The sequence below is a fragment of the Dermacentor silvarum genome, chromosome 10 (assembly GCF_013339745.2).
Source record: "Dermacentor silvarum isolate Dsil-2018 chromosome 10, BIME_Dsil_1.4, whole genome shotgun sequence".
Lineage (NCBI taxonomy): Eukaryota > Metazoa > Arthropoda > Arachnida > Ixodida > Ixodidae > Dermacentor > Dermacentor silvarum.
The window spans coordinates 84,403,389-84,430,863 of record NC_051163.1 but is presented as its reverse complement, the minus strand read 5'-3'; the positions used below and the strand labels follow the sequence as shown (position 1 = coordinate 84,430,863).

The 27,475-nt window shown below is 47.2% G+C and overlaps 1 protein-coding gene across 1 annotated transcript in view; it reads left to right on the top strand.

Annotated features, from left to right (window-relative positions):
* The window catches only part of LOC125941055 (uncharacterized), an 82,833-nt gene extending 63,752 nt beyond the window's left edge, over positions 1-19,081 (top strand). The window contains exons 9-11 of the mRNA XM_049657975.1: positions 13,096-13,439; positions 14,518-14,860; positions 18,149-19,081. Of these exons, the coding sequence (XP_049513932.1) occupies positions 13,096-13,439; positions 14,518-14,860; positions 18,149-18,472 (1,011 nt within the window). The 3' untranslated portion in view covers positions 18,473-19,081. The remainder of the gene's footprint in view (positions 1-13,095; positions 13,440-14,517; positions 14,861-18,148) is intronic.
* Positions 19,082-27,475: the final 8,394 nt, after the last annotated feature.

The window sequence follows — 27,475 nt, the reverse complement described above, 5'->3', positions numbered from 1 at the left end:
AGTTAGCGTAGTTCTTTTCAATAAGCTGGTAACTGTCTGTTCTATATAAATATTGTGACGGAGGGAAGAAGCAAGACGGGAAAATATATTTACAATATTTACACGATTGAAAATGATTGACACAACCAGTCAGTCACTGAAGCGTCGTCTTCTTCAGCCCCCAGCTCGTGTTCCTCTTCCTCGTCATGTAGCAATATTGTGCAGAGCCATGTAACATATGTCCGCCCGGCGTGGGAGCGCCGTCCCGGTGCATCCTAGGTAGAAGAGGACTGGTAGCGTTTCAGGCGGCTGACATGAACGATGTCATGGGAAGTCTGGAGGGAGCGAGTAGGTGTGACCGGAGAGATCTCGTAGGTCACGCCGGTCACCTGGCGAAGGACCCGATAAGGACCGGAGTAGCGAGACATTAGTTTTTCAGAGGCCGACGCGGCGGGTTGGAGCCCATAGTAGGACAAGATCCCCGGGAGCATAGTCAGCGTCACGGTGACGACTGTCATAAATGCTTTTCTGTTTGATCTGGGAAGCACAAAGGCGATGGTGAGCAACTTGGCGTGCTTCTTCGGCTCGGGCAATGACGTCGCGGGCATACTCAGACAAGGGCTCTTGTGGGGCAGGCAGTATTGTGTCAAAAAGCAATACGGGATTGCGGCCGTACAACAAATAAAATGGCGAGTAACCGGCAGTGTCATGGCGCGAGGAATTGTACGCGAATGTGACAAAAGGGAGAGTGGTATCCCAGTCACGATGGTCATCAGACACATACATGGAGAGCATGTCCGTTATTGTTCGATTAAGCCGCTCAGTAAGACCGTTCGTCTGCGGATGGTATGCAGTAGTAAGTTTGTGTTTGGTAGAACATGAGCGGAGCAAGTCGTCCACAACGGTAGAGAGGAAGTAGCGACCCCGGTCGGTAAGAAATTGACGAGGAGCGCCGTGGTGAAGAATGATGTCGTGCAACAGGAAGTCGGCTACGTCTGTTGCACAGGAGGTTGGGAGGGCTCTGGTGATCGCAAACCGAGTTGTATAATCGGTTGCGACGGCAATCCACTTATTGCCGGAGGTAGATGTGGGGAAAAGTCCCAGGAGGTCTACACCAACGCGAGAGAAGGGGTCGGCAGGAACGTCAAGCGGTTTGAGTCGACCAGCAGGGAGCGCAGACGGCTTCTTTCGGAGCTGACATAACTCACACGAAGCGACATAGTGGCGGACAGATCGGTACAGACCAGGCCAAAAGAAGTTGGTACATCGTGCAGCTGGGACAGAACAGGGGTACGAAGATGCCGGGGAATGACAAGCAGCATCTCAGGTCCGCTAGGGTGCATGCTGCGCCGATGTAAAATGCCGTCCTGGACTACCAACAAGCGAAGGGAGGGATCGCTTGACCGAGATGTGAGCTTGTCCATGATACCACGTATGGTAGGATCTCGGCGCTGTTCGGTAGCGAGGTCAGCAAAAGCAGATAGCCAAAATACAGAAGCATCGGTCGCAGGAACATCAGGAGGGTCGACTGGATGGCGGGACAAGCAGTCAGCATCTTGGTGTAAACGGCCGGACTTGTAGGCAACTGTGTACGAGTATTCCTGTAAGCGTAGCGCCCAGCGCCTTAGGCGACCGGTAGGGTCTTTCAGGGACGAAAGCCAGCAGAGTGCATGGTGTTCTGTGGGTACCTTAAATGGGCGACCATATAGGTAAGGGCGAAATTTCGCCACTGCCCAGACAAGCGCAAGACACTCGCATTCAGTGATGGAATAATTACGCTCAGCGGGAGAAAGCGTATGCAATCACGCGGTCGTGACCTCGCTGATGTTGGCATAAAATGGCACCGATTCCATGACCACTGGCATCTGTGCGGACCTCTGTAGGAGCAGACGGGACGAAGTGCGCCAGGATGGATGGAGACGTCAGGAGGGAGATAAGCTTCGAGAAGGCGGTTGCCTGCGCAAGCCCCAGGAAAATGAACGTCTGCCTTCAGAAGAGCAGTAAAAGGACGGGCGACTTCCGCAAAATTGTGCACGAAGCGGCGGAAGTATGAGCACAGACCCACGAAGCTCCGGACATCTTTAGTACAGGTTGGGACAGGAAAGTTCTGTACGGCACTAACTTTGTCCGGGTCTGGGCGCTCACCAGATGAGTCAACAAGATGACCGAGGATAGCAATTTGGCGGCGGCCGAAGTGGCATTTAGATGAGTTAAGTTGAAGGCCAGGAGTGCGAAAAGCAGAAAGAACGAGTGAGGGGCGCTCCAGGTGCGAGGCAAATGTAGGAGCCAAAACGATGACGTCATCTAAGTAGCAAAGACAGATGGACAACTTCAGGCCATGCAGGAGTGTGTCCATCATGCGTTCAAATGTAGCTGGAGCATTACATAAGCCGAACGGCATGAACTTGAACTGGTATAAGCCATCGGGCGTTATAAAGGCAGTCTTCTCGCGGTCCAAGTCGTCGACGGCAATCTGCCAGTAGCCGGAACGAAGGTCGATGGAAGAAAAGTACTTCGCGCCGTGGAGGCAGTCGAGAGAGTCATCAATGCGTGGTAGAGGATAAATGTCCTTCTTTGTGATCTTGTTAAGGTGCCGGTAATCCACGCAGAAGCGCCAGGTGTCGTCTTTCTTTTTAACTAGAAAGGCAGGGGACGCGCAAGGACTGGATGACGGTTCGACGATACCTCGAGAGAGCATCTTTTCGACCTCCGTGTGAATGACTTTGCGTTCATGCAAAGACACGCGGTATGGTCGCCTGTGAATAGGGTGTGCGTCACCGGTGTCAATACGGTGTGTCGTCAGAGGCCTGGCCTAAAGGGCGACCATGCAGGTCAAAAATGTCGCTGAACGAGGCAAGCAGATGGCGTAGCTGGTCTGCGTGGTGTGGCGGAAGATCGGGAGCAATCATGTTTGTTAGCTCCGGATAGACAGCCGGCAAAGAAGATGCAGAGTCAAGGGTAGACGACGTAATATCAGCAGTCAAGGCTGATAACTGGTAATCTTGGGAGGAGGACAGCGTACCCAAGGCTATGCCTTGCGGGAGGACGTGGTCCCCAAGTCCGAAGTTTACGAGAGGAAGGCAGGAGGAGTTGTTGGTGATAGTTACGACGGTGTGCGGAAGAGCAACGTGATGGGCAAGGAGAACGTCCGTGAGAGGAGAAACTATATAGTCACCGTCAGGCACAGGTGGAGCGGGGGAGAGGAGGACGAAGGTCACGGCTTGTGGGGGGAGTCGAATGGGCTTAGCTGAGCACAGTCTGCTGGGAACTTCCTCGGGTGGGTCAGGGCAAGGCAAATCGAGTTGAACAAGTCCAGCGGAGCGGTGGATAAGTGCGGAGTGAGCGGATAGAAAAACCAGGCCTAGAAAAACGTCATGGGGACACTCTCGAATAATAGTAAATAATACAGATGTTTGGCGGCCAGCGACGCCCACACGAGCGGCACACATTCCTATTGTGGCCAGTGTTCTTCCATCAGCGACTCGCACAACACAGGACGCCGCAGGTGTCAGGACTTTAGTGAGCCGTCGACGAAGCTGGTCACTCATCAGAGATGTGCGCACCGGTATCAAGCAGAGCAGTAACAGGGACACCATCCACATACACATCATGTAGATTCCTATCCGTCGGTAAGGTCAGTAGAGGTATTGCAGTCCGGGTCGATCTAGCAGCGTCACCCCTCGGAGCTGCACCCGTCAGTTTCCCGTAGAGCGCCGGTACATAGGGGACGGAGAACGGCGAATAGTGGGTGAGCGAGACAGGGGTCGTCGTGGTGAGGGTGAACGACTCTGCCGTGTAGATGCGGACGCCTGAATAGAGTAGTATGGCTCTGTGGAATCTTCCGGTGGTGGTCGAGTACCGGGTGAGCGGCGGTAATGCGGGGACGCAGACCGATATTGCGATGACGTCCAGGTATTGCTGCAGTGACGGGAAATGTGGCCAACGCGTCGGCAGTTGAAGCAAATCGGCCTGTCATCGGATGTTCTCCATTCAGCTGGGTTGCGAAAAGGCCGAGAGGGGTACTGGCGTCGCGAAGCAGGGATCGTAGGGAAGGCGTAGGTATCCGATCGGTTGACGGAACAGACAGATTGAATGCCAAGGTTCGCCAACTCTTCGCGTACGACAGACTGCCCAAGGGAAATTGTCGGTCGAGAATCGGTAGCATAGGCCTGGAAGCCAACCGGTGCCGCGGCTTCGATCTCTCGCCGAACGACACGAACGAGGTTCTCGGACGTTGGCGGCTGAAGCGGAGAGTGAAGATCCTCGCACGACGACGTAGCAGCTCTGTTTGGAAGACGCGTGAATTGGTGTGCGATGCGACGACTTTTTGCTTCTTCGAAGCGTCGACATTCATTGATGACGTCGTCGATGGTGGAAAAATTCTTATATACGAGCAGATGAAAACCGTCGTCCGCTATGCCCTTCAGTGCATGGTTCACTTTGTCTTCTTCCGACATCCGCTCGTCAACCTTGCGGCAAAGGGCGAGAACATCCTGGATGTATGTCAGGTATGATTCGGTCGACGTCTGGACGCGAGACCCAAGCTCCTTTTGCGCAGCTCGCTGACGGCCAACAGGCTTGCCGAATAACTCGCGGAGCTTTTGCTTGCATTGCTCCCAGCTAGTCAATTCTTCATCGTGGTTTTTAAACCAGACCCGTGCCGTGCCTTGCAGGTAGAAAATTATGTTTGGCAGCATAACAGTTGGATCCCACTTGTTATGGGCGCTGACAAGCTCGTACATGTAGACCCACTCATCGACGTCAAGGTTGTCGGTCCCGGAAAACGTGCCTGGGTCGCGGGGCTGGGACAAGATGACTGTCGGCGTTGGGGTAGCGGTTGCTCCTGTCGGCATGGTGGCTGTCCCTGCACCGGCTCCAGCGCTCGTCATGTTGTTAGTGGCCATGCTACGTCCGCTGCGGAGCTCCGTCGTGCACAGTAGTACCCAGCACCTCCACCAAATATGTGACGGAGGGAAGAAGCAAGACGGGAAAATATATTTACAATATTTACACGATTGACAATGACTGACACAACCAGTCAGTCACTGAAGCGTCGTCTCGTTCAGCCCCCAGCTCGTGTTCCTCTTCCTCGTCATGTAGCAATATTGTGCAGAGCCGTGTAACATAATATATATATATATATATATATATATATATATATATATATATACCACCAAGCTTTCACCTCATCAAACAGATTTTTTAGAACCGCATAGATCAACTGCCGGAACCCTACCTACTCGTGGTGGATTTTAATGCTCACAACACGTTGTGGGGAGACTCCCGATGCGACGCGCAAGGTCAACTCATTGAAAATTTTCTTGACCTCTGGTGGCCTGCCTTTTTAATAAGAAGAAACCGACCTATTACAATGCCCAACACGATTCGTATTCATCTATAGATCTTGCAGTTGGACCTCCTTCCCTTCTGCCTGACCTTGAATGGAATGTCATTAAAAATCCTTTGAAGTGACCACTTCCCTGTGACTTTAAACCTAATCATGCAGAATGATAACCCTCCCAATATTCCTCGATGGAAATTAGCATTGGCTGACTGGGAGCATTTTAAAAAATCTACTTATTTGTCACGAGATTTTATAAACAATTTTAGTATCGATGAGGCTGTAGCATTTTTTACCGCTTTTATTATTGATGTTGCAGAAAAGTCTATCCCACAAACGAATGGTGGTTCACTTAAAAGACGTGTTCCCTGGGGGAACGAAGGTTGTACAGAGGCGCGAAAAAGGCAAAACAAGGCTTGGAGCATGTTGCGTAGATCGCCAACTTCAGAAAATCTCATTCAATTTAAACACATTAAATCGCAGGGAAGGCGGGCACGACGTCAGGCAAAGAGAAAGCTGGATGAGGTTTCTCTCGGGTATAAATTCATACACACAGGAGGCGAAAGTGTGGAATGGCTTAAGACAGCTAAAGGGGCAACAAATACACCCATTGCCTCGGGTGAATGATCAAGGGAATACCTTGCAGGACCAGGCAGACTGTCTTAGGGAGCACTTTGAGCATGTGTCAAGCACAATCCATTCTTCGAAATCCTTCCTTAAATGCAAACAGATAGAACAATGTAAGCCATTTATGCGCAAATGCCGGCAGAACGAACCGTATAACCGTCCTTTCACTATTGCCGAGCTGGGAGCTGCCTTGATCGCATGTAAGAGCTCTGCACCGGGACCTGACAGTCATGTATGACATGATTAAGAACGTACACCCTGATACACAACTGACACTACTTTAACTTTTCAACACTATTTGGGCTGCCGAATATCTTCCATCTGCATGGAAGGAAGCGATTGTGGTCCCTGTATTGAAGCAGGGTAAAGATCCTTCATCGGCGGCAAGTTACCGTCCCATAGCTCTCACAAGTTGCCTGTGCAAGCTATTTGAAAAAATGCTTAATCGACGACTCGTACATTTCCTTGAACTGAACAAAATACTTGATCTCTATCAGTGTGGGATTAGAGAAGGGCGATCCACAACTGACCATCTTGTGCGCATTGAAGGAAATATCCGGGACGCATTTATACAGAAACAGTTTCTTATCAGTATTCCTCGATGTGGAGAAGGCGTATGACACAACGTGGCGTTACGGTATCTTGAGAGACTTGTCGCGAATGGGCATCCATGGCAATATGCTAAACCTAATAGAAAGCTATTTGTCTAATCGTATCTTCCGCGTCAAAATCGGCAACGTATTGTCACGTCCATTTATACAGGAAACTGGTGTACCCCAAGGAGGTGTGCTCAGTTGCACACTCTTTATCGTTAAGATGAACACACTCCGTGCCTCATTACCACCGGCAATTTCTTATTCCGTCTACGTAGACGACATAAAAATAGGCTTCAAGTCCTGTAACCTCGCAGTGTGCGAGAGACAGGTACAGCAGGGCCTGAACAAGGTGTCCAAGTGGGCAGACGAAAACGGCTTTAAAGTTAATCCCCACAAAAGTTCTTGTTCTTTTCACAAGAAAGAGAGGCCTGATTCCAGATCCCTGTGTAGAACTGTATGGACAGCAAATACCTGTGAACAAAGAACACAAGCTTTTAGGCATCATACTTGACTGTAAGCTAACTTTCATTTCCCACACAAAATATCTCAAAGCAAAATGCCTAAAACAATGAACCTAATGAAGATTCTATCGCACACAACGTGGGGCAGCGACAGGAAATGTCTAATGAATCTTTACAAGAGCCTCATTAGATCGCGACTGGATTATGAAGCTGTATTATATCACTCTGCCGCCCCAAGTGCGCTAAAGGTGCTAGATCCCGTTCACCATCTAGGTATCCGCCTGGCCACCCGCGCTTTCAGAACAAGCCCTATTGAAAGTCTATATGTAGAATCGAATGAATGGTCACGTCATCTACAGAGATCATACATCAGCTTCACATACTTTCTCCAAGTCCACTCTAATCATGAACACCCGTGTTCACAAACCGTTAACGATTTGACGTGTACTACACTTTTCCATAATTTACCCTCTGTGAGACAGCCTTTCTCTCTGCGTGTGAGAAAACTTAGCGAAGAAATGGATGTCCTACTTCTCGAACACCGCCTAATGCCTCCAGGTGAGCAATTACCGCCTGGGAGTGGCAGGTGATAGAATGTGATGTATCCTTTGTAGAGGTCACAAAGCACGCTCCTGAACTTGAAATAGCAATGCATTTCCGTGAACTCCAATCAAAGTACTCTTGCTTTGAATTCTACACCGATGCGTCAGATTCTGGCGTATCTTACGCGGCTTTTGGTCCCTATTTCTCTGAATCAGACGTTCTGAACCCTCATACGAGTATTTTTACTGCAGAAGCCTATGCAGCACTGTCTGCTGTTAAACACAATAGGAAATTAAAACTACAAAGGGTAATATTGACGGACTTCTTCACTGTCGTAAAGGCACTAATGTCTTTAAGAAAATACAGAAATCCTGTCTTCATTGAACTTTACTCATACTTGTACAATATTTATTCATCTCATACACGTGTGACAATATGCTGGGTTCCTGGTTATAGATGCATCGAGGGTAATGTACTAGCAGACCAAATGGCCAGATCAATTACATCTCAAACTACTAATCTTACCGTCACTATTCCTGCCACAGATCTCAAGCCATTTCTGCGAATGAAACTGCGAAGCCACTGGCAACGCTTGTCGGACGCCGAAACAAATAATAAGCTCCGCCTAATTAAGCCACAGTTAGGTTTCTGGTCCTACAGTTCGAAAACACGAAGAACAGATGTTATCTTGTGTCGTCTCAGAATAGGACACACATACGGTACTCACAATTTTCTGCTGACTGGTAACGAGCCTCCAAGCTGTGGTCCATGTGGTGAGAGGCTGACCGTCCTCCATGTCCTCCTGGAGTGTCGGGAAGCCGAAACAGAGAGAAGAAAACATTCTCCTTTTGCATACCACTATTGTGTCCCACTCCATCCCTTCATGTTTCTTGGTAAAGATCCACTTTTTAAAACCAAAGCAGTCTTAGCTTTCCTAAACGATGTTACCCTACATGTTATAAGCCCAATAAATTCGTAGCGCATCCTCTCTCCAGAGGATGCCGCTGTGACAGTAATTCAGTATAGCCCCTGCCTCCAGGCCCTTGTGGTTCAAGGGCCCTGGTTAGGCAGCAGTGCTTTTGCCAGTTACTACACCTGAAATGTTTTGAATATCGTATCACTCCTTTTCAACGCATTCTTCATTTTCACAGTACATGTCATTAATCATTGTCATTACCTTATAACATGTAGATTTTACGCACTTTACAGCGACTATTTTTAGGCACCTTTACAGCCACGCGTCGTCATCTGATGTTTTTATCCACACCTCAAACTCACTCATGTACCACTGGCAAGCCATTATCATCGCTTTGGCGCTCTGGCCCTTGCGCCAATAAACCACATTATTCAATTTAGTACGGTGTTAATTGAAAATTGAATAGTATTATTTTAGCGCTAGCATCTTGCATTTACCGAAGCCGACTGCGTCGGGAGGGCCTCGGTCGTTTACCGTGACTGCGCATCAGAACATTTCCCAGGCTGCACGCTTCCATCCTAATTAACGCGTGGTACTTGCCCTCCGGCACGAAAGGCAAGAAATAGCGAAATCGGCCATGGATTATCTCCCGCTTAGAACTGCCCAATACCGGTACTGTCCAATACCGGTGCCAGTAACGCTATGCTAGACTGTCTATTAGCATCAGTTACGGCCAATTGAGAGATTTTAGGTAAACTCAAGATCGCTCAAGCCTAATGTTAGACAACCCTATACTTGAACACTTGAGAGGGTAGCAGTCGTCGTAATAAAGCTGAATAGGAGGTATAGAATGAAGGTAGTACAAACCTTCATTCGCCAACCTGCAGTCACGATGAAGAAATAGAACATTTCTATGAAGATGTTGAATTAGCAATGAGAAAGGTGCGAACTCAGTATACTGTATATTCATGGGCGACTTCACTGCAAAAGGGAGGAAAAAACAAGCTGGTGAGCAGGCAACTCGGAACTACGGCATTGATTCTAGGACCACTAGAGGAGAGATGTTGGTAGAATTCGCGGAAAGGAATAGGCTCCGAATAACGAATACCTTCTCCAGGAAACGCAGCAACGGGAAGTGCACCTGGAAAAATCCTCAGTGGAGAAAAAAGGAATGAAATAGATTTGATACTATCTGCCGACCTCACCCTAGTGCAGGATGTAGAAGAGCTAGGTAGGGCAAAGTGCAGTAACCATAAGTTAGTGAGGTCTAGGATTTCTCTCAATTTGAAGAATAAAATTAGTCAACAAACAGGCCAACCTAGGTAAGGGTAAAAGCAGACCAATTCAGGCTGGTGCTCGGTAACAAATATGCAGCTTTAGAACAGCAACATGAAGGCAACATAGAGGTAATGAATGAAACCGTAACTAGGCTGATCTCAGAAGCCGCAATTGAAGTGATAGTTAAGGCACCAAGACAACCAGTACTTTATCTCTTCGAAGTAACAAAGGACCTAATAAAAAAAATGACAAAACATGAAAGTTTCAAACTCGAGACACCAGATAGAAATCGCTTAACTGTCAAAACTGATCAACAAGAAGAAAGTGAGGGATATTCGAAATTGTAATGTGGAAAAGATTGAGGAAGCCGTAAAATATGGACACAGCCGGAAATCAGTAAGAAGAAAACTTGGAATAGGATAAGGCAAGATGTATGCGCTGAAACATAAGCACGGTAAAAAACTGTGGCTCCAATCCAGGCTGTGAAAGTGGTTGGACAGCGAAGCTGTAAGTGACACCCACGATTATCCGTCGTGACGTCACTTGAATTCGCACATGTGGCTCTGCTACCGCAGAAACCTGCGGAGCTTGGAAAAGCCTAGCAAAGTGGAGGCAAACCGCGCACTTCGTTTCCTGGCGCTCAGGATTTCTTCGCGATGTTCTGCGTAGTATCGCGATGAATTCAACCGGCCACGTTCACAACCCTCAGAATCACCATTTCTTCGTCTACGCAAACTCTCGGCTTCTTTCAATCTTAAACTCCGGATGTTCTCTTCTGCAACGCTTGGTTGCAGCTTGCCTAGCTCTCGCTTCAGTCTTTCGGAAGCAAGTAGTGTCCAGTTCTCTGGTCGAAGCCTGCCGAGCCGCCGCCAGAGGCATCGGCTGCAGTCACAGACACCAGGCGCGTTCGGCGCGAACGCGGTCGGCGTCGGCAGCAGCTATACGCGTCCCACTACCACCTATCTGACTCCTCTCCACCTCGCATTCATTATGCTGCGCGATGCTATTTTTATACTCTGCTTTCACTCTCTCTCAGCCCTCTCTCCCCCAGCTCGGTGAAGCTATCGCACAGCTGATATGGGCTTTGGCACTTTTTGCTTAGGCCGACACAAAAATTTGCTTGGATGGTAGAGGCATGGTAGAGGTATACAGCTTCGCTGTAATATCATCAGCAATTTCGATGACATAGTAAAAGCAGAGGAAGCATTCTATACGAATCTGTACAATTGCCATTGCAGCCAGGCTACTTTCATTCGAAGTAGTGATGAACAGGATACAGAGGCTCCTTCTATAACTAGCGGTGAAGTTAGAAGGGCCTTGCAAGACATGACCAGGGGAAAAGCTGCTGGAGAAGATGGAATAAGAGTCGATTTAATAAAAGATGGAGGAGATATCATACTTGAAAAGCTTGCGGCCCTTTATACGCAATGCCTCACAACTTCAAGTGTACCAGAGAGCTGGAAGAACGCCAACATTATACTAATCCATCAGAAGGGAAACGTTGAATATTTGAAGAAAAATAGGCCGGTTAGCTTGCTTTTGGTATTGCATAAAATATTCACCAAGATAATTTCCGATAGAATCGGGGCAACACTTGACTTCAGCCAACCAAGAGAACAGGCTGGCTTTAGGAAGGGACATTCTACGATGGATCATATCCATGTCATAAATCAGGTAATAGAGAAATCTGCGGAGTACAATCAACCTCTCTATATGAATTTAATAGATTATGAAAAAGCATTTGATTCAGCAATGATACCAGCAGTCATAGAGGCATTGAGTAATGAAGGAGTACAGGAGGCATGCATGGATATCTTGACAAATATCTACAAGGATTCCACAGCTACCTTGGTTCTCCACAAGTAGAAAGTTGCCTATCAAAGGGGTCAGGCAAGGAGACAGTCAGCCCAATGCTATTAACTGCATGCTTGGAATAAGTATTCAAGCTCTTAGACTGGGAAGGCATAGGAGTGAGGATCAACGGCGAATACCTTAGCAACCTTCGGTTTACAGATGAAATTGTCCTATTCAGCAGCAATGGGGACGAATTACAACAAATGATTGAGGACCTTAATCGAGAAAGTGTAAGAGTGGGGTTGAAGATTAACATGCGGAAGACAAAGATAATGTTAAATAGCCTGGCAAGTGGTAATTCAGGATTGCCAGTCTGCCTCTAGAGTCTGTAAATGAGCATGTTTATCTAGGTCAATTATTCACAAGGGGCCCTAATCATGAGAAATTTACAGAAGAATAACATTGGGCTGGAGTGCATACGGCAGGCATTACCAAATCCTGACTTAGAACTTACCACTGTCGTTGAAGAGAAAAGTACGCAATCATTGCATTTTAAAGGTGCTAACATAAAGGAGCACGAACTTGGAGGCTAACAAAGCTCGAGAACAAGTTAAGGGTACCGCACATAGAGCGATGGAAAGAAAAATGTTAGGCCTAACGTTAAGAGGCGGGAAGAGCGTGGTGTGGATCAGAGCAAATACGAATAACCGATATTCTAGTTGACATTAGGAGGAAAAGAACGGAGATGGGCAGGCCATGTAATGCGTAGGATGGATAACCGGTGGACAATTAGAGTTACAGAATGCATCGCAGTCGGACCAAGAGAAAGGATCGCAGTCGAGGACGGCAGAAAACTAGGTGAGGTGATGAAGTTGGGGAATTGGCAGGCTCAAGTGGAGAATCAGCTAACGCTATACAGGGGTAATTGGAGAATTTATGTCCTGCAGTGGACATGAATATAGGCTGAGAATGAAAATTATAATACTTGAGTTTACGAAAGTTGTTTTCGGCAATTGCATTGATAAAGTCACATGTCGTTATCCATTCACTTACTCTACGAACAAGCCAGCCATTGCCATGCCGTGCCTTGAAGCATAGGTTGCGCTTAGATATTCATCATTTGTGAGCTCTCCCAATGAACCTCAACTACCAAGCCTGAGCGGTAATATTGTTTTTTGCAGCCCCTTCAGCTTTGAGACGTATAGATTGCTTTCAAGTGGTTTTAGGGGTTATGCACATATAGCCTGTACATAACTGTTAATATTGTGTAACCTGCACGAGTCGGTACTTTGCACTAAAGATGCAAAACCGCGATGCAAGCGATAGAGGCAGAGGAAGTTGACCTTTTTTTCAGTGTCTAGTTCGTAAGCACTATTGCAAGTCTACTACCAAAGCGTTGACCGAGACTGTCTGTTGAGAAAGTGACTAGTTGCGTATACAAACGTCAGATTCAAAGCCGCGCATTAGGAGCGATTACCGCTTCAAAGCGAATTTGGTAGTTTCTTTCGCGCTGCTCATTGCTTTACGTACAACTCGCATTATGTGTAAATCGTCCTACAGGTGAACAAGTGTCTGGAAACACTCGCCATCACCATTGTAGAGAGTCCACCCGAGCTTGAAGTCCGCCAGCTCTTCGACCTCATCAAGGAACGTCAAGTCTCTGCTCGCCTGAATATCCATTGGGAGCAACCTCGCGGTTGTGACTTTGCGGAGGGTGTGCTCTTGTGCAGTGCCTCCTCCTCCAACATGGATCTGGGCACCTGCAGCATTGAGGACGCCAGTGCTCTCTTGAATGCTCTAGCATCCAGTCGCAACACCCACGCTGCCAGAATAGAGTGCAATAGGGCATTCAAACCTGTGATTGCAAAGCTCGTCGAAACAGTCGGCTCAACCACGTACCTCAGGTATCCATCCACCCTTCCACTTCGCTCCTACTGAACGTTGCAACACATTGCTCATACTCAGGGCTGCTCCGCATGAAATGTAGGACAAAGTATCCGCGCAATTTTTTGTGTTTTACGGCTCGTCATGGAACATCTGAATTTAACACGATTGCAGATGGGGGGCCTTGCGAGGTGCGCTGCTATTGCTGTAGTGGCATTGAGCCATAACGCCGCCACCATAGTAAGCAGGCTACCACTTTATAAGTGAAACATGCTCGGCTAATAAATACGTTTTACCGTAATCGCTCCAAAGCTTCAACACGTCATTTAATGGAAGAATGCAATAATTATGTCTTGTTATTCCTATGCTATTCCTTTACCTACATCGTATGCTGTCCGTGTGGCGCTTCGCTCACGCTAGCATCGAAATCGACTGGTGGTGAACGGCGGGTTAGAAAAATAGAAACGAGCGAGCTTGAACCTTTCAGCATTCCGGCGCTGACGTTCACCGGCTCAAATGCTCCACCAAAAACAAAAAAACATTCTCTTACTGTTCAACATGTATGCGATTGCAGTGGGTGTCGTCATATTTTTGCATAATTCTGAATGTATTACAAATGCCTTGTTTGTCGTCTTTAGCACTGCCAGCTTGTGTGAATTTCTACGTTTACAGCTGGGACTCCGAATGATTTGGTGCACGAACATTTTCTCTTCCAATATTTCTAACGTAATAGATTTGTATCCGTTTTTCTGCAGAGCCAGGCGCATTGGCAGCCGCACGTTCTTTTATTATGTACCAGCCGTTCGCACAGTCTATGTACTGAATGGCGCACTCCCTCTTTTACAGCCTACAACACTTCAGTGTAATTTTTTTGTGCCTGCTTTGCATTCGTCGTTATGGTGTATTTTCTGTTCCTTTACGTTTATTTCTCTATTGCACCTTCCCCAGTGCAAGGTGGCAAGCCGGATATTTCCCTCTGTGTAACATCCCTGCTTTTATATTTATACCTCTATTTATCCTGTACGATGGACAGCCGTCAAAGACGGAATGCCTGATTTCACCCTTCTTTCTTAACCACTGGCTGTTGTGTCAATGCAGAAAGTTGACGCTGGGCATTTCTCTACGCGAAGACGATGAGATCAGCCTGCTTCAGTCACTCGAAGGCAATCGCACCATCAGAATTTTTGAACTTTCAAAGTTCCTCTACAAGAAAAAGATGGTCAGAGCACTGGGCCAACTGGTCGAGCGCAACCGGGTGATCAACGTGCTCACCATACTCGTTCAGCAAGGCTACGACAGCTGGAACATAGTGAAGGCAGTCTGCAACGAAATGAAAGAGGCTGTTCCTCGAAACCACGTCCTCATCGTCGTCAATGTGCAGTTCTTCAACATCAACCAATCCAAAAGCTTCGAAGTCAAGGAGGCTCTCCGGCGTAACATGGTGAGATTGCGCTGTGCAAGTTGCAAACTCATGCAACTATTTCTTGTAATTCTCTTTGCAGTATACTCTGTATCATGCTTTACACAATGGCCTGCAAAAATGCCACGTTAACCGCGAGACTTTCCTCGACCAATATCTCGCTTGTCAGATATATATGAGGATCTTGTTACCTTTGATCGTTTACCCTGCTAAAGTGTACCAGCGCATAACGTGCGCTGAGCGCAGGCCCTTCTGTGGCTAAGGTGTAAATTGTTCCCCACTTGCAAGCAATTTGCGACGTTGGCAGGCACCACCACAGCGTCTCTTACGTTATAAGTAAGGCTATTTCACCGAAAGTCCGTTTCAGTGTCCCGGAAAAATGGAATCAACTGACGTAGAACATAATAAACGTAGAACAGCACGTCCCCAATGGGAGTTCGAAACGAAGTACCTCGCCCAGGTGGTCACTGTACCTTACGGTGGTCACTGTACCTTACGGTGGTCACTGTACCTTACGGTGGTCACTGTACCTTACGGTGGTCACTGTACCTTACGGTGGTCACTGTACCTTACGGTGGTCACTGTACCTTACGGTGGTCACTGTACCTTACGGTGGTCACTGTACCTTACGGTGGTCACTGTACCTTACGGTGCGGTGGTCACTGTACCTTACGGTGGTCACTGTACCTTACGGTGGTCACTGTACCTTACGGTGGTCACTGTACCTTACGGTGGTCACTGTACCTTACGGTGGTCACTGTACCTTACGGTGGTCACTGTACCTTACGGTGGTCACTGTACCTTACGGTGGTCACTGTGCCTTACTGTGGTCACTGTGCCTTACTGTGGTCACTGTGCCTTACTGTGGTCACTGTGCCTTACTGTGGTCACTGTGCCTTACTGTGGTCACTGTGCCTTACTGTGGTCACTGTGCCTTACTGTGGCCACTGTGCCTTACTGCGGTCACTGTGCCTTACTGCGGTCACTGTGCCTTACTGCGGTTCCTTGCGTATAGAACGGCAAAAGCAGAAGGTCAAAACGCACTTAATTTGCCCTTGGGTCAAACGGTTGATACCGTCCTTGTACTTTGGCAATGTAGCCAAGATGCACCGAATACTCTCCCATTGTAGTGACGTGTATAAACAGTGTTGAAAGCAAACATTGCTACAACTGTGTTAAGAATGCAAATCTTTCAAATAACAATGCAGTCACATTCGACGAACAGTGGCTGCTGAAGGCTCTCGCTGCGATAGGACGTGCGGAGTGTTTACGCCCGCTATTTATATATTGTGCAGCACTGTCACGCGCGCAATCTGATCAAAGTTCTTTCGTCATGGAATTTGAGGAAACATTCAAGTTTGTCTTATAGTAGGCAATTCGAGCGATAACGGCGTAAGGGATCGCTGGAAGAACAGCCGCCAGCTAAAACGCGGATCAACGTGTGTATCACATTATTCACCCCAGCAATAGGATTCTGCTGCACATTAAGCGATTGTAAGAAACGTGTCATCATAGGTACTGCGACAGCAAGTAAGGATAGCAGTTTCACCAGCCGTATACCCTTCTAAATGTAGGCATACTAACGAAATTAACAAGCATGGTGTCACGCGCGAACAAACATGAACGCATCTCACTCGATGACCGCGTAAACTCGCAGTCAAAACGCTGTAGTGAGTAAACGTGGCAACAGCAGCGAGCGAATTGACCTTCGTGCCGCCGTTCCCATCAACGCGAACTGAGCCGCGAAAAGAGCGCAGGGAGGATTGTGCCCCGCCGCAAATGGCTTTCAATATACAGCCGCCTGGGCGGGCACGCGCGGCGTAGAACGCGCCCCCGCCCCCTCCCTATACCCTCTCCCCGAAGCCTTGAGGCCCGGCGGGCGCGCGCGGTCTCTTGGGCGGCGCGGATATGAAGATGAGTGGCGTGAAAAACGTACACTGCAGTCAATTGCGTACGAACATGTCCGTTCAGAGCACAAGCAAATTGTCTGCCAAGACTGCAATCATTTTGCTTTGCTGCAGATGACTTGGGCTTCGTGGCACTGACGCCATTCAACACACATGTGCAGAGTATTGATGACAGGGCTTCACCTGGCGTTTCATGCTATATCGTCAACACAGGGTTGCATTTTAGTGTTTCCGTTAACAGTGGACCGCATTGTGCCTTCAGTACATTTGTTTACTCACTGAGTGGCTGCATATCCAATTATTCGACAGTTACAGCCGTGCACAAGCATGATGCGCAGTGACCTCTTCGGTTACTGACTGCTATCCACTTTTGTAAACTGAGCGACGGAAACAGCTAGTAAATTGAAAATAAAAATTGAAACGAACTGCATGGAGGTTTACGAAACTAACATGGTAACTCAGAACAGTGCCTTGCTTTCACGACCGAAAACATACAGGAGCCAATATTTGTAAGAGCACAAGGGGCACGTCTGCTGCAGGAACACAAATTGACGATGCATGTATTCTTTAGATCTGATTGGCAACTTCAATGATCTTAACTATACGTCTTATGGCTGAGAGGTAATTCTGTTGTGTATAATTACGAAACGCGGCACATACCCAGCGACCCAAGCTGGCGTTCATCGAGTTCATTGAAGAGCACCACAGACCCGGAGTTACATACTCACTGACCCAAGTTGGTCTACGTTGGTTTTTCTGCTCAGTTCGCAGCACAGCAGCCCGTTCTTTACATAGGTTGTTGCATGCTTATGCAGGTCCGCATCTAATCTCTTTCCCGCAAGTTAGGTAACTTATTAATTTAGTCAACTGGGTAAAGTTCCCATAGAATGCAGATCCAACGGAAATAATGAAATCTATGTGAATCAAAGCGTGCCAACTTCATTCGTGTTTGGCATAAATGGTGGGTGGATGGGTGGCTGGTTGTGTTTGATGATGAGCAAAGTCATGGTCTGGAAAGTCCGGCAGACGAGATAGGTACATTCTCATGGAATTCCAACATGAAATCCATTGGAATCGCTAGGGTCGAGAGGCTCATAGGGACGTTATCTGGCCAATGGCCAAGCTAAGCAAGAGGCGTTTGGTTGACTGGTAGATGAAAAGTAGGCAAGCGATTGTGGCTGGTACACCAGGGTTATGGTAAACCTTACGAGATGAGCTCAATAGCTTCTGACTGCCAGGTCGCCACTATAATTTCAAACGCATACGTTGTTTGTAATCGTTATTGTCAATCGTTGTGTAGTGGCCGAATGGAGGAACGATGTCAAATATGGGTCATAGTTCCTGTGTTTGCTTATTCGCGCGCTAACTCGCTGACCTTTAATGATTGTACTTCTGAATGCAGATGCACGTCCACGATGCCATCCGCTTCATCAACGGCTCCAGTCAAAAGAGCGACGCCCTGGCATTCGAAGAACTGCAACACGCGTACTCCCTAAAGTATGTGCTGTCCAGTAAATATGGTCTCACCGAGGCAACGGCGATCGAGAAGATTGACGAGGCCCGCAATCGGCTTGCTGCCGACTATCTCGTATTGACAGGCGTCGTCAGCGGCAGAGTAACCTGCGAAATGGACCGTGGGAGGCGGCCAACCTTGGGCGATCTTGCCGTGGACGTACTCGCGCGCGTTTGCAGCTTTCTCCACCTCAATGACGTGAGGAACAACTAAAGCTCGGCGCTGCGACACTTCTTCCTGGCACTTGATGGCGTTAGCCCATTCATGTGAACACATTAGATCCATTCTGGCGTTACAACACTACACGTTCAATCATCGTATGAACTATGTTCATTTTTATTTGTTAATTTTTATGGACCGTTTCCATTTCAGCGCTGTTACGAATTTCCCAACGCCAGCACACTAGTGCATTTTACGTGCTTCACACGTGCTTCCGAAGAGTACACTTCCTTATTGTAATTAGTATATGAGCACGTGTTTGCAGCTCTCCGCTGTCATAACGCACATATGATAATTTTATTTTAAACTTAGTCGCCTCAGTGTTGTATCATAACGCTCATTTTATGCATCCATTTGCGTCCTTTTCTTCATAGGTTGTCATGTCTATTTTAGTGATGTTATCGGACATGTTATAAGCCATGTACCTAACTGGTGGATAACGTCATGGTAGCCTATGCAGTGCGGCTGCTCTTATTGGCCCAAATTTAATATGGCTAGATCACCATTCTTTCACGCTTGTTTTAGATTCTCTATATTAAAACGTGGAAATGCTTTTACTTCAGACACAACCTGTACTTGCGGCTCTAATAAAAGAGAAGTAGAAGTAAACTTTTATGATTTATATATTCCAGTGTCCGTGATGCTTGAGCATTTTCCAAGCCATTGGGATATGTATTCTGCATATGTCATTGGAATATGTGTTCTGCATATGCATTGCACTGCATATAGGGTTTCGGTGCGTCATTCCGTCTGGTTTTCAATTCATCAATAACTAGGTGAAGTTAACTGGAACGGTAGGTGCGACATGGTGACCCCTATGTTTTATCATCATCATAATCAGCCTATATTTAGGTCCACTGCAGGACGAAGGCCTCTCCCTGTGATCTCCAATTACCCCTGTCTTGCCCTAGCTGATTCCAACTTGCGCCTGCAAATTTCCTAAATTCATCACCCCACCTAGTATTCTGCCGTCCTTGATTGCGGTTCCCTTCTCGTGGTATCCATTCTGTATCTGTAATTGTCCACCGGTTATCCATCCTACGCATTACATGGCCTGCCCAGCTCCACTTTTTCCACTTAATGTCAACTAGAATATCGGCTATCCCCCTTTGTTATCTGGTCCACACCGCTCTGTTCATGTCTCTTAATGTTAGGCCTAACATATTGCATTCCATCGCTCTTTGTGCTGTCCTTAAATTGTTCTCGAGCTTCTTTGTTAACCTCCAAGTTTCTGCCCCATATTTTAGCACCGATAGAATTCAATGATTGTACACTTTTCTTTTCAACGACAGTGGTAAGCTCCCAGTCAGGATTTGGTAATGCCTGCCGTATGCGCTCCAACGCAATTTTATTCTTCTGTAAATTTCTTTCTCGTGATCAGGGTCCCCTGTGAGTAATTCACCTAGATAAGCATACTCCTTTACAGACTCTAGAGGCTGACTGGCGATCCTGAATTCTTGTTCCCTTGCCAGGCTTAACATTATCTTTGTCTTCTGCATATTCATCTTCAACCCAATTCTTACATTTTCTCGATTAAGGGCCTCGACCGTTTGTTGTAATTTGTCCATATTGTTGCTGAACTGGACAATGTCGTCTGCAAACCGAAGGTTACAGAGATATTCGCCGTTAATCCTCACTCCTAAGACTTCCCAATCTAAGAGCTTCTATATTTATTCTAAGCATGCAGCGAATAGCATTGGAGAGATTGACTCCTTGCCTGACCCCTTTCTTGATAGGTATGTTTCTACTATTCTTGTGGAGAACCAAGATTGCTGTGCAATGCTTGTAGATATTTGCTAAGATATTCACGTATGCCTCCTGTACTCCTTGATTCCGCAATGCTTCTATTACTGCTGGTCTCTCTACTGAATCAAATATTTTTCATAATCTATGAAAGCCATATAGAGAGGTTCAGTGTACTTCGATTTCTCTGTAACCTGATTTGACATGGATATTATCAATCGTAGAATATCGCTTCCTGAAGCCAGCCTGTTCTCTTGGTTGGCTGAATTCAAGTGTTGCCCTGATTCTATTGGAAATTATCTTGGCGAATATTTTACACAATACTGCAAGCGAGCTAATGGGTCTATAATTCTTCAATTCTTTAACGTCTCCCTTCTTATGGATGAGTAAAATGTTGGCGTTCTTCCTGCTTTCTGGTACACTTGAAGTCGTGAGGCATTGCGTATGAAGGCCGTAAACTTTTCGAGCATCATATCTCCTCCATTTTTTAATAAATCGACTGTTATTCCATCTTCTCCAACAGTTTTTCCCCTGCTCATGTCTTGCAAGGCCCTTTAACACCATCGCTAGTTATAGAAGAAGCCTCTGTATGCTGTTCATCACTACTTCGAATTAAAGTAGCTAGGCTGCTCTGGGTACTGTACAGGTCAGTATAGTATTTTTGCGCTCTTTTACTATGTCATCGAAATTGCTGATATTACCCTGCGTATTTTTCAGTGCATACATTGTGTCATGCTGCGTCAATATTTTACTGCTTCCTCAATCTTTTCCATGTTATAATTTCGGATATCCCTTACTTTCTTCTTTTCGATCAGTGTCGACGGTTAAGCGAATCCTGTCTGATCTCTCGAGTTTGACACTCTCATGTTTTGCCGTTTCTTTATTAGGTCATTTGTTCATTGGGAGAGCTTACCTAATGGTTACCTTGGTGCCTTACCTCCAACTTCAACTGCTGCTTCTGAGATCACCCTAGTTACGGTTTCATTTTTTAGCCTAATGTTGTCTTCATCTTCCTGTTCTAAAGCTGCATATTTGTTTCCGAGCACCAGCCTGAATTGGTCTGCTTTTACCCTTACTGCGTCTAGGTTGGCCTGTTTCTTCTTGATTAATGTTACTCATTCTCTCATCAAATTGAGAGAAATCCTAGACCTCACTAACCTATGGTCACAGCACTTCACCCTACCTAACACTTCTACATCCTGTACTATGTTGGGATCAGCAGAGTATGAAATCTATTTCATTCCTTGTTTCTCCGTTAGGGCTATTCCAGGTGCACTTCCTGTTGCGGCGCTTCTTGAAGAAGGTGTTCATTATTCGAAGCCTATTCCTTTCCGCGAAATCTACCAACATCTTTCCTCTAGTGTTTCTAGGATCGATGCCGTAGTCACCAATTACTTACTCACCAGCCTGTTTTTCCCCGCTTTTGCATTGAGGTCGCCCATGACTACAGTATATATACTGAGTTTGCACATTTCTCGTGGCTAATTCAAAACTTGACAAAACTGTTCTGTTTCTTCTTCATCGTGACTGGAAGTTGGGGCCTAGGCTTGTACTATCTTCATTCTATACCTCCTATTCAGCTTTATTACGACGACTGCTACCCTCTCATTAATGCTGTAGAATTCATCAATGTTGCCCGCTATGTCCTCATGGACTAGAAGTCCTGCTCCGAATTCTCCTTTATCTGGAAGACCTCTGTAGCAGAGCATGTGACCGTTAGTCAGCACTGTATAAGCCTCACCAGTTCTTGTAGCCTCACTAAGGCCAATAATATCCCACGCAATACCTGATAATTCGTCAAATACCTCTGCTAAGCTAGCCTCACTTGATTGGGTGCGCGTGTGGAACGTCGCGGTGGCTCAGTTAGCGAAGGCGTTGCGCTGCTGCGCACGGATCGCGGGATGGAATCCCGGCGGCGTATTTCTATTTGCGCCCAAGCCCAGTGCTCGACCGTTGGCGCCGCCGTGCGCCGCTCGCGCGTACAATATTTCTAGCCGCCGCCGTTGGAATGGAGGAGGCGTTGACGGAGAACACGCTGGGCTGGTGGTGACTAGGCACGACTGTGGCTGCTGTTAGGGGATCGATGGTAGTCCCAAATAAACGCATCACTGTTTTCATGATCCAAATATAATCTCACTATCAGGGAGGGAGCAGTCTACCTGACTGGAGCAGTATTTTATTTGGATTGTTGCTACGCTACGCTCCACAACACCCCAACGACCGCCGCTTCGCGTCGGCGCCCGGCACCACGGCTTCGGCCGTGGCTCCGGGGTTCAACCGACCGCGCTGGCAAATACAGAGGAAAAAAAAAAGAAAGCGTGATATTAGGAAATAGATTTCTAGCCAAGGGGGGCTTCGAACCCGCGTACGCCCGGTCTCAAAGCGAGCGTCGTAATCAATAGGCCACATAACCACTTTTTTTCTTTATTGCATGGGAGCAGAATCTTCAACAACACAAGAAACAAGGCGCTACAGGTACATATTCAAAAGTCAGGCAAGCATGTGCACGCGTCCAATAAAGGGATCCAGTCCGGCGCTGTTTCTTGAGCAGCGTACACACTACCAACGTAGGCAGCAGATTCTCGAAAAAACGACCGAGTGCTTCGCGGTGGTTCAGCGTGCCTGTCGCACATTCTACTACGCCAGAAACTATGTAGACTAAGTACTATGAACATGTCATATGGTGGGTCACAGGGATCTTTAAAAGGTAAGAAACGAATTGTGTATGGTGTGATGTCTAAATCTTTTTGAAGTGTTCTTTGGAGAATGTCCCAGAAGAACACGGCATCCCTACAATCGACAAAACAGTGATCAATCGTTTCAGCATGTGAACACACACGGCAGTTTGTAGACCACGGCACGAAACAGCCCCTTTTTTTTAACCAGGTTTTGACAGGAAGGGTTGCCGAATGTAAGTCAAAGAAAAAAGTTTTGATCCCTGGAGGAATGATCATTCGACGGACACGCTTAAGTACATCTAAGTACCAACATTCCAAATAAGGCGCATGGTAATGGGGAACAGGAAACACTGTCTATCAGTGCAGCAGAAATTTCTTTACGGGATGCAGTGAAAATATAACCCAAGCTAAATCGAGTCTTTTCCCCGCTTTTGCATTGAGGTCGCCCATGACTACAGATATATACTCAGTTTGCACATTTCTCGTAGGTAATTCAAAAGTTCATAAAACTGGTCTGTTTCTTCTTCATCGTGACTGGAGGTTGGGGCCTAGGCAAACGTGATATTAAGTAAACAAAATTTCTAGCCAAGACGGGCTTCGAACCCACGTACGCCCGGTCTCAAAGCGAGCGTCGTAATCAATAGGCCACATATCCACTTTTTTTTCGTTATTGCATGGGAGTAGAATCTTCAGCAACACAAGAAACAAGGCGCTACAGGTACATATTCAAATGTCAGGCAAGCATGTGCACGCGTCCAATAAAGGCATCCAGTCCGGCGCTGAAGCAAGCGAAACGTGCATTTATGCGAACCATATGATTGCACTCGAGCGCCCTCGGCAAAAGAAACCACTTAGAAACATGGTAAGTGCGAGTGGCGCATAGCGGCGCAAGTGGTCGAGCTCTGGGCTTGGGCGCAAATAGAAACACGCGTACCGGTGGTGGCGGCCGCATTTCGATGGAGGTGAAATGCAAAAACGCCCGTGTGCTTGCGTTGTAGTGCACGTTAAAGAACCCCCGGCTGTCAAGATTAATCCGCAGACCTCCACTGCGGCGTGCCTCATAATCAGAACTTGTTTTGTCACGTAAAGCCCCAGAAAGAACCCATAGATTCTTAGCACCCTCTCCCCGTCAGAGGTCTGACCGCCGCCTTGGTCAGGTGCTCCGCAGCCACTAGGGACTGAGGGCCATGGGTTAATTGTCGGAGTAATGAGGGAGTTAGTGGCCGAATACGGCACCAGGGAGGCCAATTCCTGTTCTGGTGGGGCAGTCTTTGTTGAAGCTTAGTGCGCCTTTCTAATTTGGTTGTACCTGGACTACTATAGTCCCACTAGCTCTCGGCGATATTTATTCTTTGGTTGGTGTCAGGCGCCACTCCATGGCTGAAAATGGAGTGGACTGGTGGAGAATTCGAACTTGTGACCTTCAGATTACAGGCCGGGTGTTCTACCTCTGCTCCACGCCACCACCACTAGGTTTATGTGGCCGCCTCTCAACAGCAGTAGAATTCCTTCACTTACTTCATCTTGAAAGTTGGGGCGGTGAGTTCTTGTTTATGATCAAATCACACTGATCAAGCACCATGAGGTCGCAACGTTTGACTCCTGACATTGGCACAACAGTGCACAAGTGCCGCCGCAACGGGAAGCACTACAGGTCCAAACATCCCGAGTTGTTGGAGCCGGTGCTAAGTTTTCGTTTTCAGTTTAACTTTGCTCTGAACGTCACGGACAAGATTAACATCGTCAAAACGTTTGCAGTGAAGCGCACATCATGGACGGGCTTCAAGCTTTGTCTTCAAATGACTTCTATCGACCTAACAAAAAATTTGTCACTTAAGCATCATTACGTGATTTGAACGCGAAAGGATAATACCTTCTCAAAGGTATCACCTTACATTAACACTCTACCTTATGCCACACCAATCCACCTTGCTCTAATTTGTACCTACCTCAATGCAATTCAGTCCATTTTAATGCACTTCAGTCCATCTTCAGTCCATCTCCACATTATTCCACTTTTGGGAGCCTGCCACCGGAGCACACGACCGAACTCACCGCACCGACAGGCAGCGCCAGGACGGGTGGCGCTATATATTAGACCAGCCACAGGCGCGGTCTGACTGTGACGACGCGACTTTTTGTAGCATCTCAGGCGACGCCGCCTGATCTATGCTTCATGAGCCATGTAATGCTTTCGCATTAGAAGCGCAAGGACGAAGCCCCTAAATTAATAGGGGGACCGTAATTCCATCTTCTGTTGAAGTCAGTGGAACAGCCGCCTAAGAGATTTAGGGTGTCAGCCCAGACGACTTGGTGGCCTCTAATGCTTAAGGTGATCGTCCAAGTTTGAGCCAAAACCGACGACGTCATCAATAGGTCCACAGAGTTTCATCTTTCTTCACTGAGACCACTGGGGACGCCCACGGGCTATTCGACGGCGGGATGATTTTGTCGCGCAGCTTTTCGTCGACTTCTTGCTTTATGGTATCTCCTTATTTTGTCCATCTGACGGAGAGGTCCAGTAGATTCTTCGGTTATGATGCGACGCTTAGAAACTGGTGTTTATCGAATCCTTGATGCCGACGAAAAGCAGTCGTTGTATGGCGAGAGGAGTCCCATGAGCCGTTAGTGCTTATTGCATGGACGACAGGGATTAATATCGAAAACGGGTTCGAGAACACACATAGTCGTTATAGTATCGACAGAATCCGAGAGGACCAGTGCATCGCTGACTGTTGTTACTTGCTCCGTGCACGCGATCTTCGTACCCTTTTTCAGTGTTTGTATTCCTGGAAAAACTTGGTCCCCGTTACTTATGCTTTTTCTCCGCGTAACTGGATCATAGCCCTTGCAGCGCCGATTTCACGATCGAGCAGCAGCTGTTCGCCGTTCTCGACGATGGCTTCAACGTCACCGACTGTTTCTGCGGCGACGGAAATCATGAACGTTTACCTGAAAAATACATACCAACATTATCGATTCATGCTAACCGCCATAAACCATGGTTCACAAAAAATCTGAAAACACTCGAGAATAAGAATAAGCGCCTTTTTCGACAAGTTAAGCAAAACCCGAACGATCACTCGTGCAACAAGTACTACGAAGCAGAATGCATTTATCGATCAGCAATTCGCTCACGCAAATACACTTTCTTTCATTTCGACCTGGTGTTATGAACGGGTTGGCGTTTCATCTCAGCACTGCCATCCCTTGTTACGGGTCGGAGATTATTCCGCCGCTGCTGCCTGTTTGTTGAGACTCGGGTAGCGTTTAGGCCGGTGATCCTTCAGCCAGAGGGATGAGTACCTCCGGGAGTAAGAGCGAGAGAAAAAAGGGTTTATTTTACAGTTTTTACAGTGGCTCCAAATATGGAAGCACACTCCAGCTCACTACATGTCGGAGCACATATCGGAACACGTCAGGACACACCACTGCACACATGGTGTCTCCTTATAAAACATCGGTCTTCCCTAGTTGACCCGACTAGGGAATCAGATGACCTTGATGCGGCCAATCAGACGGGCCGTCTTGTTCGCTGAACTCCGCCTCCAATGTTGCACCTTCGAAGGAAGGACGAGGCAATCCGGAAACAGGGGGTTGACACTCCTTCTACGAAAGTCGGTGACCTGTTTCTTGCCCTCCGACGGTCAGCTTGCCCGGGTCGGGAGAATGGCCTTTGCACTAATCCCCGCGTCTAACGAAGGGGGCAAGCTTCGTGAGCTTCTTTGTCATCGCGTCCCAGCTGGTGTCGCGCCTCATCGACAAGTAGGCGGCGGCTGATGAAGGGGGTGGCATCGTGGGAAGCACCTAAAGAATGCGCACTGCCTAGTTGGGGCGCTTGTTTGCCTGTCTCGTCGGTGTCTGGCACTGTCGCCGTCTCGGCGACGCTCATGAAAGGGCGTGCCTCGATGGGAAACAATCAAAGAATGCGCCTGGCCGATTCGGGACGCAACACTGGCTAACATGATAAGTGAAAATCCAAAGAAATTTTGGCAGATCATTAACCCGCTGCCATCCCGCAATATCTCCTTCCCAAATGAGCAGGGTGAAATCTTATCAGACTCTGACATTGCGAACACATTTAATATAGCCTAAGCACATGTATACAGCCTAATACAACCATAAGCAGTATTTGTACCTATCTTCTCGTTTATTTATGTGAAATTTTGTGTATTTAGTTATGTCTAGTGCCCGATTGTTGTTTGGCACAGTTTCTTTTTTCATCCACGTATAAATTCAAATGTGCGGTTCTTTTTCTTGTAGTTGCATATTACATTTTGATTTTATAACGTGGCCATGGGCTGCATCCTTTTCATGCACTGTTTAAATTTTCCTATTTTTGTCTATTTTTTGTCATTTCTTGTCAACTGTATTGCCCCTCCTGCATGGGCCAGTATGTTGGCCTGCAGTATGAATAAATAAATAAATAAATAAATAAATAAATAAATAAATAAATAAATAAATAAAAATAAGCCTTTTCTTCAGTGTTCACTAAAGAACCCGACACCCCCTTACCTACGTTTCTTGCGCCGTCTCTACGTACAATGCCGGCTATCAATTTCTCGATGCATGGAAT